This window comes from Danio aesculapii, chromosome 22 (genome assembly GCF_903798145.1).
Source record: "Danio aesculapii chromosome 22, fDanAes4.1, whole genome shotgun sequence".
Lineage (NCBI taxonomy): Eukaryota > Metazoa > Chordata > Actinopteri > Cypriniformes > Danionidae > Danio > Danio aesculapii.
Window position 1 is genome coordinate 35045892 of NC_079456.1, and position 16234 is coordinate 35062125.

Below are 16234 nucleotides of genomic sequence, written 5' to 3' on the forward strand. Positions count from 1 at the left end.
CAGGAAGCTTTACAATATTATATTTGTGCATATACATTGACTAATCTGACTAATCTACAAATAGATTAGTCAGTACTGAAGCCAAATCTGGAGCTTATCTAACAAAAAACTTATGATAATTGTTCAGAAATTAGCAGCCTAAATTTATATTTTAGGGAAAAATATTAAACAACATTTTCAAAAAGAGCAAAAATCAAGAGAAACAAAAAATATATACAATTTTGTTGAAATTTTGTAGTTTGTAATTTTTTTGCAATGTTTTAATTTAATCGTATAATCTTTCAATTTCTAAATAAGTTTCCATTTCTAAAGTCTGTGACTAAAATATTCATTCATTTTCAATAAATGAAAAAGAGGGCTATTTTAATAAAGAGGGACTTCAACTGAGTATGAAATTCTGAACCTAAATGTGCTGGTGTTTTAGTTTATTAACAGTAATTAAGGGTTACCCAGCGCAAAGCCTGAAGCAGCAGAGCCTTCAGTCGATCGGACCCATTCAGCAGGTCTTTCTTCAGCTTCTCGTAGTCCAGGGAAGGCAGCAAGGGCACATCTTTGGGCCTCCTGAAAGCAGGAAGTAGTAAAAAAATAAAATACAAACAACGAATCTTGCTCTACAAGTTTTTGAGGTTACTGACGGGAATTGTACTTTAGCTTTCCAACAAAAAAAAAAAAAACAGCTGAAGAAGCCTTGAGGCAGGCAGATCACATGCCTTCCAGGTCTGGGTTGAAGGTATTTGAAGATTATTCCAGTGATGTTATTTAACAGGTATGCGATGGCAGTCAATACACTGGTTATAACATCAACACTAAATAAATAAACACAAATAAAAAATAAATACAAATAAATAAATAATAAATAAATAAATACAAACAAATAAATAAACAAACACAAGTACATAAATAAATACCAATAAATAAACAATTAAATAATAAATAAATTAACATATAAATAATAAACACAAATAAATAAACAAACAATTAAACAATAAATAAATAAACAAATAAAATAAATAAACACAAATAAATACATACATAAATAAACAAATAAATAAAAAATAAAATAAATCAATAAACAAATACTAATAAACACAAACAAATAAATAATAAATAAATACATAAATAAATAAATACAAATAAATACATAATTAAACACAAACATATAATAAATAAATAAATAAACACAAATAAATAAATAATTAAATAAATAAATACAAATAAATAAATAAACATTTAAACAATAAATATTTTTAATTGAAATAATAAATAAATACAAATAAATAAATAAATAAACAAAACATTTTAATTATAAATAAATAAATAAACATTGAAATAATGATTAAATAAATACAAATAAATAAACAAACAATTAAATAATAAATAAATACAAATAAATAAATATACATTTATATAATAAATAAATAATAAATACATACAAATAAATAAATAAAGACTTAAATAATAAATAAATAAGTACAAATAAACATTTAAATAAATAAATAAATACCAAATTGAATGTAATTGCAAATTGAATGTGAATGCACTTATTACAGGGTACATTTTTTATTGTAAATAAGCATAATTTATGCTCCTTAATATAGGAAAAATAGGCAACATGTTTGTAAATTCCCCGAATTAAAAAAATAAGGGTGAAATATTGATGTTCATGAATAAATCTATGAAATAAGTGTGACATTTCGATATTACTAACAAGACAACATTTTCTACCAATCCCATTGATAGTTTTAAGTCACCTGTGCAGAGATCTGGCAGGAAAAAAACAAACAAACAAAAAAAACAAAAAGAAAAAAACAATGGGGCATTATGGCAGCTACACTGAGATCTGTCCATTTCATATGGTGGAGAGGAGAGGAGAGGGAGTCCTAGTTTTTAGGAACTGGGATTGTGGATAATTTTTCAGAGGGGGGTAAGATGATATTTCCACCTGTTTCAAGCTAAAAATATATTTAATCACGGATCAACAGAGCAAATCAGAGATGTGATTCATATCCTGCAACTGTTTTTCTAGTCATTTAAAACCCTAATGTCTCTGTCAGAGCTACAAGTTATGATGTTTCATTTATCTTGAGGATATTCCTCAGGGATTTATTCATTAGTGACTGCGTTATAGCTTGTGTTTACTTTATATTTGGTGTCGATTTCTTTTACTTAGATTAATATTTTCTGGCAGGAAAACCTATTCATTCACCTCTGCTATTTCACTTAGAATTTATACTTTAATTGCACAAATTAGAATAGAAACTGTAGAAAACGCATACAAGCATATAATGACAGTTATAGGTGCCATAGGTTGTTATGGGTCAATGATGCTACCATTCAACACAAACTGGCTGTCCTTTCTATGAAGTAATTCAGTAGAAGAACAGCCTAGGCATGTCTCCTCATTGGTTAGTAATGCTATATCTCATTGCACAACAATTATTCGGCTTTCTGGCTAAAATAAGAGAAATCACTCAGCCCATGACTTGGCGGTCAGCAGGAGATAATATTTTGGGCAACATGTTTCTCTAATGGTGTGATGTCACATGAAAAACTATTAGCAGTAAACAAAAACAACATCAACTTACTGAGGTGCAACTGATGCCCGCAGCATTGAGGAAGCCTGAAAGAAGACAAAAACATGTCATTTAAACCAGTTGATACAATGACATGTCAATGGTAAATCACATGGCTGGGCATGTTAGTTAACTGGTTATCCTACAAAATACATGGGTTTAGAACACATGCGTATTATTCCTGCATGCAGTTCAGTGCACTGTAAAAAGTGATTAGGTACTTTACTTAACAATAAAAAAACTTAAAATCACTGCCTTAAAACCTGACTCTACTTTAAAAACTTGTTGTAACTTGGAACTTTTAAGTTGATTTAACTTAATATTCATAATTACGCAGACAGTTCACACTGTAAAAAATATCTGTTAATGAACAGTTTACGTATGTTGTGATTCACAAGTGTTTTCAGTTTATTTATGGTTGTGAATTGCATTACGGGATGTTGATCTCTGCTCTGTCGACTTTTAATGTTTAACAAATTGACTTTTATGGACATTTTAGTAGTTTGAAATCATATAATGTATAAGAAATGAATATATAGAAAAATAAGTCTGTAAAATGGCGGTTTACTACAAGGTTTTTGTAGCGTAAAATACACTATCTGACAAAAGTCGTCGATCCCAGTTGTAAGAGCAACAAATAATAACTTGACTTCTAGTTGATCATTTGGAAAAGTGGCAGAAGGTGGATTTTTCTGATGAATCATCTGCTAAACTGGATGCCAATCATCACAAATACTGCAGAAGACCTACTGGAACCCGCATGGTCCCAAGATTCTCACAGAAATCAGTCAAGTTTGGTAAAGGAAAAATCATGGATTGGGGTTCCATTCAGTATGGGGCGTGCGAGAGATCTGCAAAGAGGACGGCAACATCAACAGCCTGAGGTATCAAGACATTTGCCCATTACATTACAGACCACAAAAGAGGGCAAATTCTTCAGCAGGAGAGCACTCCTTCTCATACTTCAGCCTCCACATCAAAGCTCCTGAAAGCAAAGAAGGTCAAGGTGCTCCAGGATTGGCCAGCCCAGTCACCGACGAAGTAAGACGAAGGAGGAGGCATTAAAGATGAATCTAAAGAATCTCAATGAACTCTGGGAGTCCTGCAAGAAAGCTTTCTTTGTCATTCCAGATGACTGTATTAATCAGTGATTTGAGTCATTGCAGAGATGTATGGATGGAGTCCTCCAAGCTCATGCTGGAGTCAGACACAATATTCATTCTGTTTCCACTGCAGCATGATGACATATTCTATACTGGACATTATTTCTGTTCAGTGACAAGACTTTTGTCTGAGCAAAGTCAGACCTTACTGTCCTAATTAAATTATTCAAAATCAAGGCATGATCATATTTTATTGTGGTAAAATAAGCGTAATCTAGAGGTCTTTGCCTTTCATATGAGCCCCTTCTGATACCAAATGATCAACTAGAAGTCAAGTTATTACTTGTTGTTCCTAAAACTTGGATTGACGACAAGACTTTTGTCAGGTAGTCTACAACACCAGCCCAGATAATATATCACTATTAAAATGTTAATAAAAACTTTTCTATGTTTAAAGTTGTTGGAAGAAAGATCAAGCTCCAATAATACCATTCAAAGCAGAAATAAACAGAGAAAAATAAAAGCGAGAATCACAAAATATGGAAAACCGCTAATTTACTGATATTTTATTTAAAGTGCATTTATTCACACATTTCAAAGCAACAGGTTTACTCACTTTTAAAAGTAGTTAAATAACCATTTTAAGTAAAGTCGACTAATCGTTCATTTACAGTGGGGGGTTATGCATATGCACATGCACTGAATTAACTGCAAGAAATGGAGGGTTAGTGAGAGGAATTCCCCAGAGTCATCATAAGCGCCGCACCTGTGGGATCTCATTACAACAATCTCGCTGGGCCAATTCTGGCATCTCAAGGATGCAATTACAAGCATTGGGGACGGGTTAAACGAAAACCCAAGAGCGAGTGGTTCTGCGTTATTTAAAGTATGAGTGCTAGTGGTTTTGGAGGAATGTTCGACGTGAAGTCGGGTGGCACGATTATGACGAAAATCTAAATTGTTGATTATTGTTATTATATGCTATTATTGTTTTGTTTTGGGTTTTTGATATTGTAATTGTAATATTAATTAATTATTATGATCAGAATTGAAATTGACTGATGTTTTAAATATATTTATACCATTCACTGTTGTAAAATGCTGGGTTCCACACAATTCCGTCATGTTCTCCCAACACGAATCCATTAAGTTAACCAATCATTTTTAACAAAACTAAACATGAATGTTTTTACAAATTTAAGTGGATTGAACATTAAACAATTTGAGAAGAATACTTCAGATACTGTGTCAAGTATTACAAAAAGTATTAAAAAAATATCTTCATGATGTCCCAACACAAAGCTATTAAGTTATCTTAATCATTTTATATTCAATCCACTTAAATTGCTAAAAACAATAAGTTAATTTAGTGAATTTGTGTTGGGACGACATGAAGAAAAAACTACTTATTTAAAATTAGTTGAAACATAAGAAATCTTAAGTATTTTTGGGACAACTTAATCATTTTTACAAATTTAAGTGCATTGAATATAATTATTTTTTTCAAAAATACTCCAGATGCTGTATTTAGTATTTAAAAAAATACTTCTGTCCCAATTGTGTTAATTCAACTCATTTTAAATAAGTATTTTTTTCTTCATGTCGTCCCAACACAAATTCATTAAGTTAACTGAATCCTTTTATGTCTAATCCACTTAAATTGGTAAAAACGATTAAGTTAACAATGGATTTGTGTTGGGACGACATAAAGGACCTGTGCTTTGAACGATTACATAATCATGGAATTGGATTAAGTGTGCAGCCTCAACATGAAGCCTTCATTTCCTGTTAAATGTGAGCATCCTGGTGTAATGTCACGCTGATTTGACTCCAAACTGGTTAGAGGAGTGATTTCTGCATGTGTTAATAGCTCGAACGCTCTCCTGTCTGGAAATTCTCAAGTGTTTGTTATGAATATTTGCAGTCTGTCTGCGTGAGTGCATTTCACAACCAGGTTTACATACATAAGTCCGATATAATGAGAATATCCTGGAGCGGAGAAGGATTTCAGGGGTGGTGTGTGTCAGAACTGGCTGATTTATAGTAATCTATATTCATTAATAAAAGGCAGAATGAATAAAATATGCTATATATATATATTTGCATTTGGAAAGTATTGATAGTGCTTCACGTTTTCCACATTTGTTTATGCTACAGCCTTAAATTCATTTATTTCCTTAAAATTCTACACACAATACATTGCTGCATTCATCTTTCCCTCTATCCTGACTAGTCTTTCAGTTCCTGCTGCTAAAAAACATCCCCACAGCATGACGCTGCCACCACCATGCTTCACTGTAGGGATGGTATTAGCCTGGTGATGAGCGGTGCCTGCTTTTCTCCAAACGTATCGCCTGGCATTCACTCCAAACAGATAAATTTGAGTCTCATCAGAGCAGAGAGTTTAGTTTCTTATGGTCTGAGAGTCCTTCAGATGCCTTTTGGCAAATTCCAGGCGGGGAGTGGTTCGTCTGGCCACTCTACCATACAGCCCTGATTGGTGGATTGCTGCACAGATGGTTGTCCTTCTGTAAGGTTCTCCTCTCTACACAGAAGAACGCTGGAGCTCAGATAGAGTGACCATTGGGTTATTGATCACCTCCCTGACTAAGGCCCTTCTCCCCCGATCACTCAGCTCAGATGGCCGGCCAGCTCTAGGAAGAGTCCTGGTGGTTTCAAACATCTTCCACTTACGAATGATGGAGGCCACTGTGCTCATTGGAACTTTCAGAGCAGCAGAAATGTTTCTGTAACCTTCCCCAGCCTTGTGCCTCGAGACAATCCTGTCTCGGAGGTCTCCAGACAACTCATTGTCTTCATGCTTGGTTTGTGCTTTGAAATGCACTGTCAACCCTGGGACCTTATATAGACAGATGATTTGTATGCCTTTTCAAATCATGTCCAAGCAACTGAATTTACCACAGGTGAACTCTCAAGAACGATCAGTGGAAACAGAATGTACCTGAGCCCAATTTATAGCTTCACGGCAAAGGCTGTGAATACTTCTGTACATGTATAAATGAATTTAATCAATTTTGGAACAAAGCTGTAACATAAAAAAAAATGTGGAAAAGTGAAGCGCTATGAATACTTTTCAGATGCACTGTATGTGTGTGTGTGTTTGCATGCATATATATATATATATATATATATATATATATATATATATATATATATATATAAATATACATATATAAATATAAAACAGGATATATAGTTAACAGGATAAAAACAATGTAAAAATAAAATACTTTATGGAACCCCAAACCACGCCTTATTAAAATTTTCTTACATATATTTATTTATTCCTTAATTTATTTCTGTGCTCCATTCCTTTATTTATTTGTGTACTCCATTATTTATTTATTCCTTCATTTTTCTTTCATTCCATTATTTATTTATTCCTTTATTTATTAATTTACATCATTTATTTATTTATTCCTTCATTTATTTATGTACTCCATCACTCCATTATTTATTTATTTTACTTATTTATTTATTTACTTATTTATTTATTTATTTATTTAATCATTTCTACATTTAATCCTTCATTCCATCATTTTTGTACTTATTTATTTATTCCTTCATTTAATTATGTACACCATTCTTTTATTTATTTATTTATTTATTTATTTATTTTTTCATTCATTTCTTTAGTTTTTTATTTCTTCATACCTTTCTTTATTTATTTTATTTCTTTATTTATTTTTGTACTCAATTTCTTACTTTATTTATTCTTTCATTTATTTATGTACTCCATTCCTTTATTTTTTATTCCTTAATACATTTATTTATTTATTGGTTTATTTATTTATGTATAATGATTGTGTGTGTTTTTTTTTTTTGCAGTGTTCTTCCTTGTTCCTTCTTGACACTATCTGATGTCTCAAGTTTCGGATCGAAACAATTTGCCATTTTTGAAATGCAATCTTGAAGGTCATGTGATTCTATTCTTCATTTACCTGACACCAGGAAGTCGGTGTTTATTTAAAGTAGGAATAAATATCCCTCATAAACTAATACTGAACTTTTATTCTGTCTGTTTGGCATGAATATGATCCGATCAGGGCAACTGGAGACAAGCAAAGCGACTCAAAAACAAAGCCAAATCTTATAATTCAACAGTATAACGTGCTTCCTCTGGGATTCAGTATCAATAGAGGACAAAAGTGGGTCAATTTTACCCCTAACATGAACGCAGGGTCTCATGACAATAGAGGATCTAATGGAAACTAGATGAACTATAGAGAGAAATAAAACAGGCAGGAGGAAAGACCAGGAAACATCCAGAAACTTACATATCCGTCATCATAAGGGCTCATAGAGTAATATCCCTTCATGAGCAGATGAGCACGCACACACATAAACACACACAGAAGATATGATTGAAGACACTGCAGAAGCATGGGGATATTCAAACACATTGTACAACCATTCTGGACGTAAATAAATGTTGGGATTTGCATGGTAACTAAACACTATTCGCAAATGTAATGTAATTTCAGTCGATTAAATTAATTAATTATGAAAGAAACTTGACAACAACAAAAAAAACACACAATAGATTAAATCACACAGATTTAAAAAACGGTGATATATGAAAGACAATGCATGACCAGCTTGACAGGAACAAAACCTGTGTGGAAAATATGTGGAAATCTGAGACAGAATTGTTCTCCCATATCCTGAAATTCCAGATCATGTTGATTGCTGCTGAAGTGAGTGAACGTGAACGTATGAGCAGAAAAGAAAACTGTGGCCACGCCTTATTGGATGTTTCACACTCCACGAGTTTGTTTAAAAACATCAAGACAGGAAGAAGGAAAGATACAAAAATACAGTGGTGTAAAAAACTGGATTTCTGCAGATATTATAAAGTCAAATTGAAGACTTTTTAAGACCTTTTTAAGACCATTAAGTATTAAATTTAAGACCTACAGTATATCACAATATCAAAAACATGCGAGAGAAAATGCAAAATCACAAAATTTGTGGTAAAATCAATGTTTTCAAATTAAACAGTACTAAAGACAGGTTAGATGCTCCATTGAACTACAGAAAAAACAAACAAACATCTTAAAGCTGGCACCGCATCGCAGTTTTAACGATCTTCATGTTTACAATTGCGCTCCCTTCACAGTGCACTTTAAAATCATTTATGCCATTTTGAACACAGCCGTGGCTCATGACGAAAGCTATAGGTGAGCTATTATTTAATAGCGGAATTTACGTTACGTCTATAAAGCTTGTGAAAACAAAAAACACAGCATATGTTAATGCTTTTAATTTATAGTGGGTATTTATTAAGTATCTGTACTGTATATGATATGGGCCTGTTGGTTAGAACATTACTACAGTGGTTTGCATGTGTCAAATTGTAAAAGTAGAGCTTTGGAAAAAAAAGACGTAAACAATATCCTACTTAATAATAATAATAATAATAGTTGTTGTTATTATTATTATTATTAAGTAGGATTTTTTTCTTTTCTTAATAAATAGCCTACTGTAAACAACCATTTACGATTTATAAGATTTATATAGGCGTCACGGTGGCGGAGTCTGTATCATGATTGCCTCACAGCAAGAAGGTCGCTGGTTCCTGTCCCGACTAGGTCAGTTGGCATTTCTGTGTAGAGTTTGCATGTTCTACCCGTGTTCACGTGGGTTTCCTTCGGGTGCTTCGGTTTCCCCCACAAGTCCAAAAACACATCATGCGATATAGGTGCACTGGGTAAGCTAAATTGGTTGTAGTGTTTGTGTGTACAGGAGTGTGTATGGGTGTTTTCCAGTGTTGGGCTGCAGCTGGAATGGCATCCGCTGCGTAAAACATATGCTGGATAAGTTGGTGGTTCATTCTGTTGTGGCGACCACTGATTAACAAAGGGACTAAGCCGAAAAGAAAATGAATGAATTTATATATGAGATTAGAATACGTGTTACTAAGCGGTTTTCTGTTTTAGAAATGTGCCGTTTACATATATTTTAATTAATATAGAAAATAAGTGCATATTTTTACCAAAACTAATATTGGATTTTTTTAAATGCGTGTGCATGTAAAACAATATAATTTGCACAAAAAAAGTATGGGGTTTTCTAAAGAAGTAGTTACTCTGTCCCGTTAAGAGCATCATTGTGGACACTTTACGTTATAACTAACGTGGTTCAAACGATGGATCTGCGACAAAGCAACTACAGTTTTGGGAAACACTCGTCACTACATCGTTCTTTTCCCAAACGATGCATGGTACTATGATAGTTCAGCCACAAGTTATGTCGTTGTTTGGGATACGCACCCCAGATGGACATTCTCCTTTAGTACCTCCTTTGGTACACAGCAGAATTAATGGCTTCATTTATACTTAACTATTTAAAAGTGAAACAATTTTTTGCACACAGGGTTATGCAGTTTTGTATCTTCATTCGTTCATTTTCTTTTCGGCTTAGTCCCTTTATTAATCCACGGTCGCCAGAGCGGAATGAACCGTCAACTTATCCAGCATGTTTTACGTACCCGATGCCCTTCCAGCCACAGCCCATCACTGGGAAACATCTCATTTACACTCATACACTACAGACAATTTAGCTTACCCAATTCACCTATATCACATGTTTTTGGACTTGTGGGGGAAACCTGAGCACCTGAAGGAAACACACGTGTACATGGAGAGAGCATGCAAACTCCACACAGAAACACCAACTGACCCAGCCAAGGCTCGAACCAGCAACCTTCTTGCCGTGAGGCGATCGTGCTACCCACTGCACCACCGTGCAGCCAGTTTTGTATCAAGTTTTCTCTTAAGAATAAAAATAATAACCTTAAAAACTGCATGATGTGTTTACTTGTGTTATCTTTGACTGATTTTTAAATCAGTTTGATGATCTGAAACATTAAAATGTGGCAAACAATAATAATAAAAATAGTCAGGGGCAAACACTTTTTCACAAAATGAAGTCAAAATTATTAGCCCTCTTATTTATGATGCCTTTTAGAATGTTGGAATTTCCTGCTTTGAACACACTGTAGCTGTTTTTGTAGGCTGTGCCTTTAATACTAGTTCTCCCCGCCCACCATTCCCACGTGTCTGTCAGAGTGTGCCTCAATCTCCGCCTCGGCTGCGTCAGATAAACAGCACAGTGACAGACATGAAGGATGCAGATCTCGCGTAACGTTTGTGAGAAATACTACAGTAAGAACTTTCCCAATGATTATTTGATGTATTTGTTGAGGAGTTAATTCAAGCCTTTCTGCAACGTTGAGTCTCATACAATGTCGTTACAAAGTTCACTGCTGTATGGATATCCATTATGTTAACGTACAAAATAAACCTGATTTAACGTCCACATTCGTGATTGAAGTGTCTTCTTTGATAACTAACAAGTGGCTGTGGTGATAAAAACTGATGTAAATCGCTGTATTTCATTACACATATACACTGTTTTAAAACGTTTTAAACTCATTCTTGTTCACATCTGATGATGATTGATGATCACAGAGCGCTGAACAGATCTTTTAATCCCGTTGCTTAGCGCATGTCCTTTCTAGTTGAAATGATTATACATGTTACTACGGAGACATGTTAATACGTGGCTGTCAATCAATTCGGTGGGCGGGGAAAACAGCACTCCTACATCACGTTCCGGTGGGCATCAAAATGGGAGGGATTTGAATCCTATTTTAATGTCAGGAAATTAAAAAAATAGGCTTATTGTGTTTATATTCTGTCTAAACAGCTTACACAAGATGATTTTCATCATAGGTGCTTTTTAAATGTCACTTTAAGCTGAATACTGTCATCATGGCAAAGATGAAAAAAAATTAGTTATTAGAAATGAGTTATTAAACTATTATGATTAGAAATGTGTTGAAGAAATCTTCTCTCCATTAAACAGAAATTGGGGAAGAATATATATATATATATATATATGAAGGGTTAATAAAATAAAATAAAAATAATACAACTGCTTTTCGGCATAGATTGTGTTTGTATGATCAGAAAAGCAGTGTGTGTGTTGACTCACAGTGCCGGGTCTGGTGAAGTCCAGGCTCTGAGCTGCACTCTGTCTCATGTTTCCGCTGAAGAGCCGCACACAAACACCCTGCAGGTACTCTGGGGAAATCTGAGAAAAACATCACATTCCCTTGAGCATTTCAAAAGGGCTAACTATGTTCGTCAGGACTAATTAATTGAGTTTTCTGTGAGTAATGTGTGAGTAGCGTGTGTAATGTGTAATGCCACGGCTGCTTCCAGGAAGTCCACCAGGGATTTAATAATGATAATATTTTATAATTTATTATATTATATTATATTATATTATATTATATTATATTATATTATATTATATTATATTATATTATATTATATTATATTATATTATATTATTCGTTCATTTTCTTTTCAGCTTAGTCCCTTTTATATTATATTATAATTTATATTATATTACATTATAATAAATATTATTATATATTATATTATAATTTATTATATTACATTATATTATAATTTACTATATTAAATCATATTTAAAGATAAATGTCATTATTTTTAGGGATTTCAATTATATTATATTAATTATTGTACTGTTCTTCATTATGCCACATCATATTTTGTTTTACATCACAATAACAAACTATTTAAGACCGAAAAGTCGTACAATTTTTGTGCAGTGACAAAATATTTAGAAGACGATGAAAAAAACATAGCAGCATCACAGAAAGAAAACTTTAAATATTGGTTACAAAAAGTATTTTCCTCATTTTTAGAAAATATACTAAAATATGAAATTATATTATAATACATTTACGCGTTACAAATATAATTGTTAACCACAGCAATGTGTAATAAGGATGTGACTGGAGATTGAAAGCTTCCCATAGCTAACTAACTAATTAACTAATTAACTTTCTTATGTACTTACTAACTTACTAACCTACTTACTTACTAACTTACTATCCTTCTTACTAACTTACTAACTAACTTACTAACCTACTGACTAACTAACCTACTTAATAACTTACTAACTAACCTACTAACTTACGTACTTATTTACTTACTAAATTACTAACCTACTTACTAGTTTACTAACCTACTTACTAAGTTACTTACTAACTAACCTACTAAACTACTTACTAACCTACTTACTAACTAACTTACTAACATACTAACTTACTAATGTACTTATTTACTTACTAACTTACTAACCTACTTACTAACTTACTTACTAACCTAGTTACTAACTAACCTACTCACTAACTAACTACCTAACCTACTTACTAACTTACTAACCTACTTACTTACTAAGTTACTTACTAACTAACCTACTTCCTAACTAACTTACTAACCTACTTACTAACTAACTACCTAACCTACTTACTAACTAAGTTACTAACATTCTAACTAACTAACTTACTAATGTACTTATTTACTTACTAACTTACTAACTAACTTACTAACCTACTTACTAACTAACTTACTAACCTACTTACAAACTTATTTACTAACTTACTTACTAACTTAGTAACTTACTAACCTACTTACTTACTAACTTTCTAACTAACTAACTTACTAACCTACTTACTAACTTAATAACTTACTAACTTATATTTATTGTCCATTATGCCACATATCTTGTGTGTTATGCAGTCAACACATTTTTATTTATATTAATTTCATATATTTAAGCATTATGTAATTCGTGGATGAAGGATGTTTGTCAGGCCTAATAAGGCACATTATATGCACTGGCACTATTAATTTACAATCAGCCAGATCAGGAGCTTCCAGTGAACTGCCTTGCATTACAAAATTGCCACGTTTAAGATCAGTTTTCTTTAAAAATCAGTGATCTTCAATGCCTGTTTGACATATGATACAAAGCAGGTCAGGCTAGATAAAAAGCACTGCATTAAACTACATTTTCCCCTGCCATGTCTTTAAAATATGTATTTAACCCCAGTATTTTCAGTGGAGTTTCTGCACTAGCCTGCTGCTACTGATGGTCTTTCATCTTGTTTTATGCTTGAAAAACTAAATGAATGCTTAAGTCTATTTAACTGGTTATATTTGAATTAAATTACTTTATCGATGGTGTAAAAGAAACCTTATGAAATTGAAAATAGTCACATAAACCTTGTACTGGGAGTTTATCATTGGCTGAAAAACACTAGCTGTGCACATAGCCCATTATCTGCGTTTTCTGTGAATAACGTGTGAGCATCGTGAGGAATGTGTGCTTGCCATCTTTCCGCGGACGGTTGCTTCTAGGGAGTCCACCAGCTCGGCCGTGACCCCGATAAGGTTGTGGTGATCGGCTTGCAGTTTGGCGAATCTGCGGATTTGGACGACAGACTTTCTTTCTGCCTCAGTCAACTGGAGCTGCATTTGCTGGATGGCTTCTGTTTCCACAATGTCAGAGAAGAGTCAGAGAAGAGGTTGGAGTACATACAGTATGCACGATGGAAAAAGTCAAATAGTCACAGTGCATTTTACATATGATAAACAAATACTATTTAAACTTTTAAAAATATGATAAATATTTATATAAATACTTAAGGTTATATTATATTATATATTATATTATATTTAAAGATAAATGTCAGTAGTTTATGGGATTTAAATCATTGTATTATATTATATTATATTATATTATATTATATTATATTATATTATATTATATTATATTATATTATATTATATTATATTATATTATATTATATTATATTATATTATATTAATCATTCATTCATTTTCTTTTCGGCTTAGTCCCTTTATTAATCCGGGGTCGCCGCAGCGGAATGAACCACCATATCTCTGGGAAATACATTATATTATATTATATTATATTATATTATATTATATTATATTATATTATATTATATTATATTTAAAGATAAATGCCAAATTATTATATTTTAATTAAGAATAAAGGGATTTGAATTATTATGTTATATTATATGATATTATATTTAAAAATAAATGCCAAATTATTATATTTTAATTAAGAATAAAAGTTATTTTATTAAGGTTTTGAATTATTATATTATATTATATGTTATAATATCATTCATTCATTCATTCATTTTCTTTTCGGCATAGTCCCTTTATTAATCTGGGGTCGCCACAGCGGAATGAACTGCCAACTTATCCAGCGGATGCCCTTCCAGCTGCAACCCATCACTGGGAAACACATACACACTTACTCACACACACTACGGACAATTTAGCCTACCCAATTCACCTGTACCACATGTCTTTGGACTGTGGGGGAAACCGGAGCACCCGGAGGAAACCCACGCGAACGCAGGGAGAACATGCAAACTCCACACAGAATTGCCAACTGACCCAGCCGAGGCTTGAACCAGCGACCTTCTTGCTGTGAGGCGACAGCACTACCTACTGCGCCACTGAATCCCCCTATGTTATAATATGTTATATTTAAAATTAATATTATTATTAGGAATTTAAATTATTATATTTAAAAATAAACGCCAAATTATTATATTTTAATTAAGGATAAAAGTAATTTTTAGGGATTTGAATTATTATATTATATTATATTATATTATATTATATTATATTATATTATATTATATTATATTATATTATATTATATTATATTATATTTTTTAAAAAGTCATTATTTTTAGGGATTATATTATATTGTACAGTCAACTATGAATGGTGCACTAAAGTAAACATCCAGAACAATCCACCTTTGTTGCCTTTTCCAGCGTCGTTCTGGTTTCCTGATGTTAAGGCTTCATGACAGCAAGTCATTTTTCATTTCAGTGGATTAATGTCAATAATTGTCCCTGCCCTCAAACCACACATACATCGTAAACAACACAGCGCTTGTTCATCAAACACAATGATTTTCACAATCCACAGCCATTGTTCTCACACAACAACAGAACAAGAGCGTTTCATTACAAAGCACAATGCACTGAGATGTTTAATTATCAAACACGATCACATAATTCTGTATTACAACAGAGTTCAGCTGAGTTTATTGTAAAGTCGCAAATCTTGATATTACAAAATCAGCTGTTTTTTTTTTTTTGTATATCTGCTCATTTTACAGCTCCTTGAGAGTTAAACTGTTAAGTTTTCCAATTTTTTAATTCATTTAGCCAATCTCAGGGTCTGGCTTGAGCACTATTAGCTTAGCACAAATCATTGAATTGGATTAGACCGTTAGCATCTCACTCAAAAATTGGCCAAAGAGTTCTGCTAATTTTCCTATTTAAAGCTTGACTCTGTAATAAGACTGACAGAAAATGAAAGGTTGCTATTTTATAGGCTGATATAACTAGGAACTAACTTCTTATTCTGGCATAATCATGCTGAGATGTTTCATTTGTTACATCCTATGATGTATTTGGGTGATAGGTATTTGGTGTGAGTGGCAGTTTATTGTTCTCCCCTGTTTTTTTTATTGATCTCTCTCTCTCTCTCTTTCATTGAGCAGCACTCCAAACAAGCCGCACCTGCTTCCAATCAGAGCAAGTCGGATCTGTTTCTGTTGATCAAGCGTCCAGACTTTATTAAGAGGCAGAGCAGC

General features: G+C 32.7%; 1 protein-coding gene across 2 annotated transcripts in view; it reads right to left on the reverse strand.

Annotated features, from left to right (window-relative positions):
* Positions 1 to 16234, reverse strand: part of LOC130216300 (lisH domain-containing protein ARMC9) — a 76979-nt gene that overhangs the window by 47396 nt on the left and 13349 nt on the right. The window contains exons 7-12 of one of the 2 annotated variants that reach the window (XM_056448198.1): positions 15387 to 15411; positions 13912 to 14069; positions 11696 to 11794; positions 7975 to 8010; positions 2586 to 2620; positions 450 to 561 (exon numbers count right to left, since the gene is read on the reverse strand). In XM_056448198.1, the coding sequence (XP_056304173.1) occupies positions 450 to 561; positions 2586 to 2620; positions 7975 to 8010; positions 11696 to 11794; positions 13912 to 14069; positions 15387 to 15411 (465 nt within the window). The remainder of the gene's footprint in view (positions 1 to 449; positions 562 to 2585; positions 2621 to 7974; positions 8011 to 11695; positions 11795 to 13911; positions 14070 to 15386; positions 15412 to 16234) is intronic. The other variant, XM_056448199.1, reaches the window with a different exon arrangement.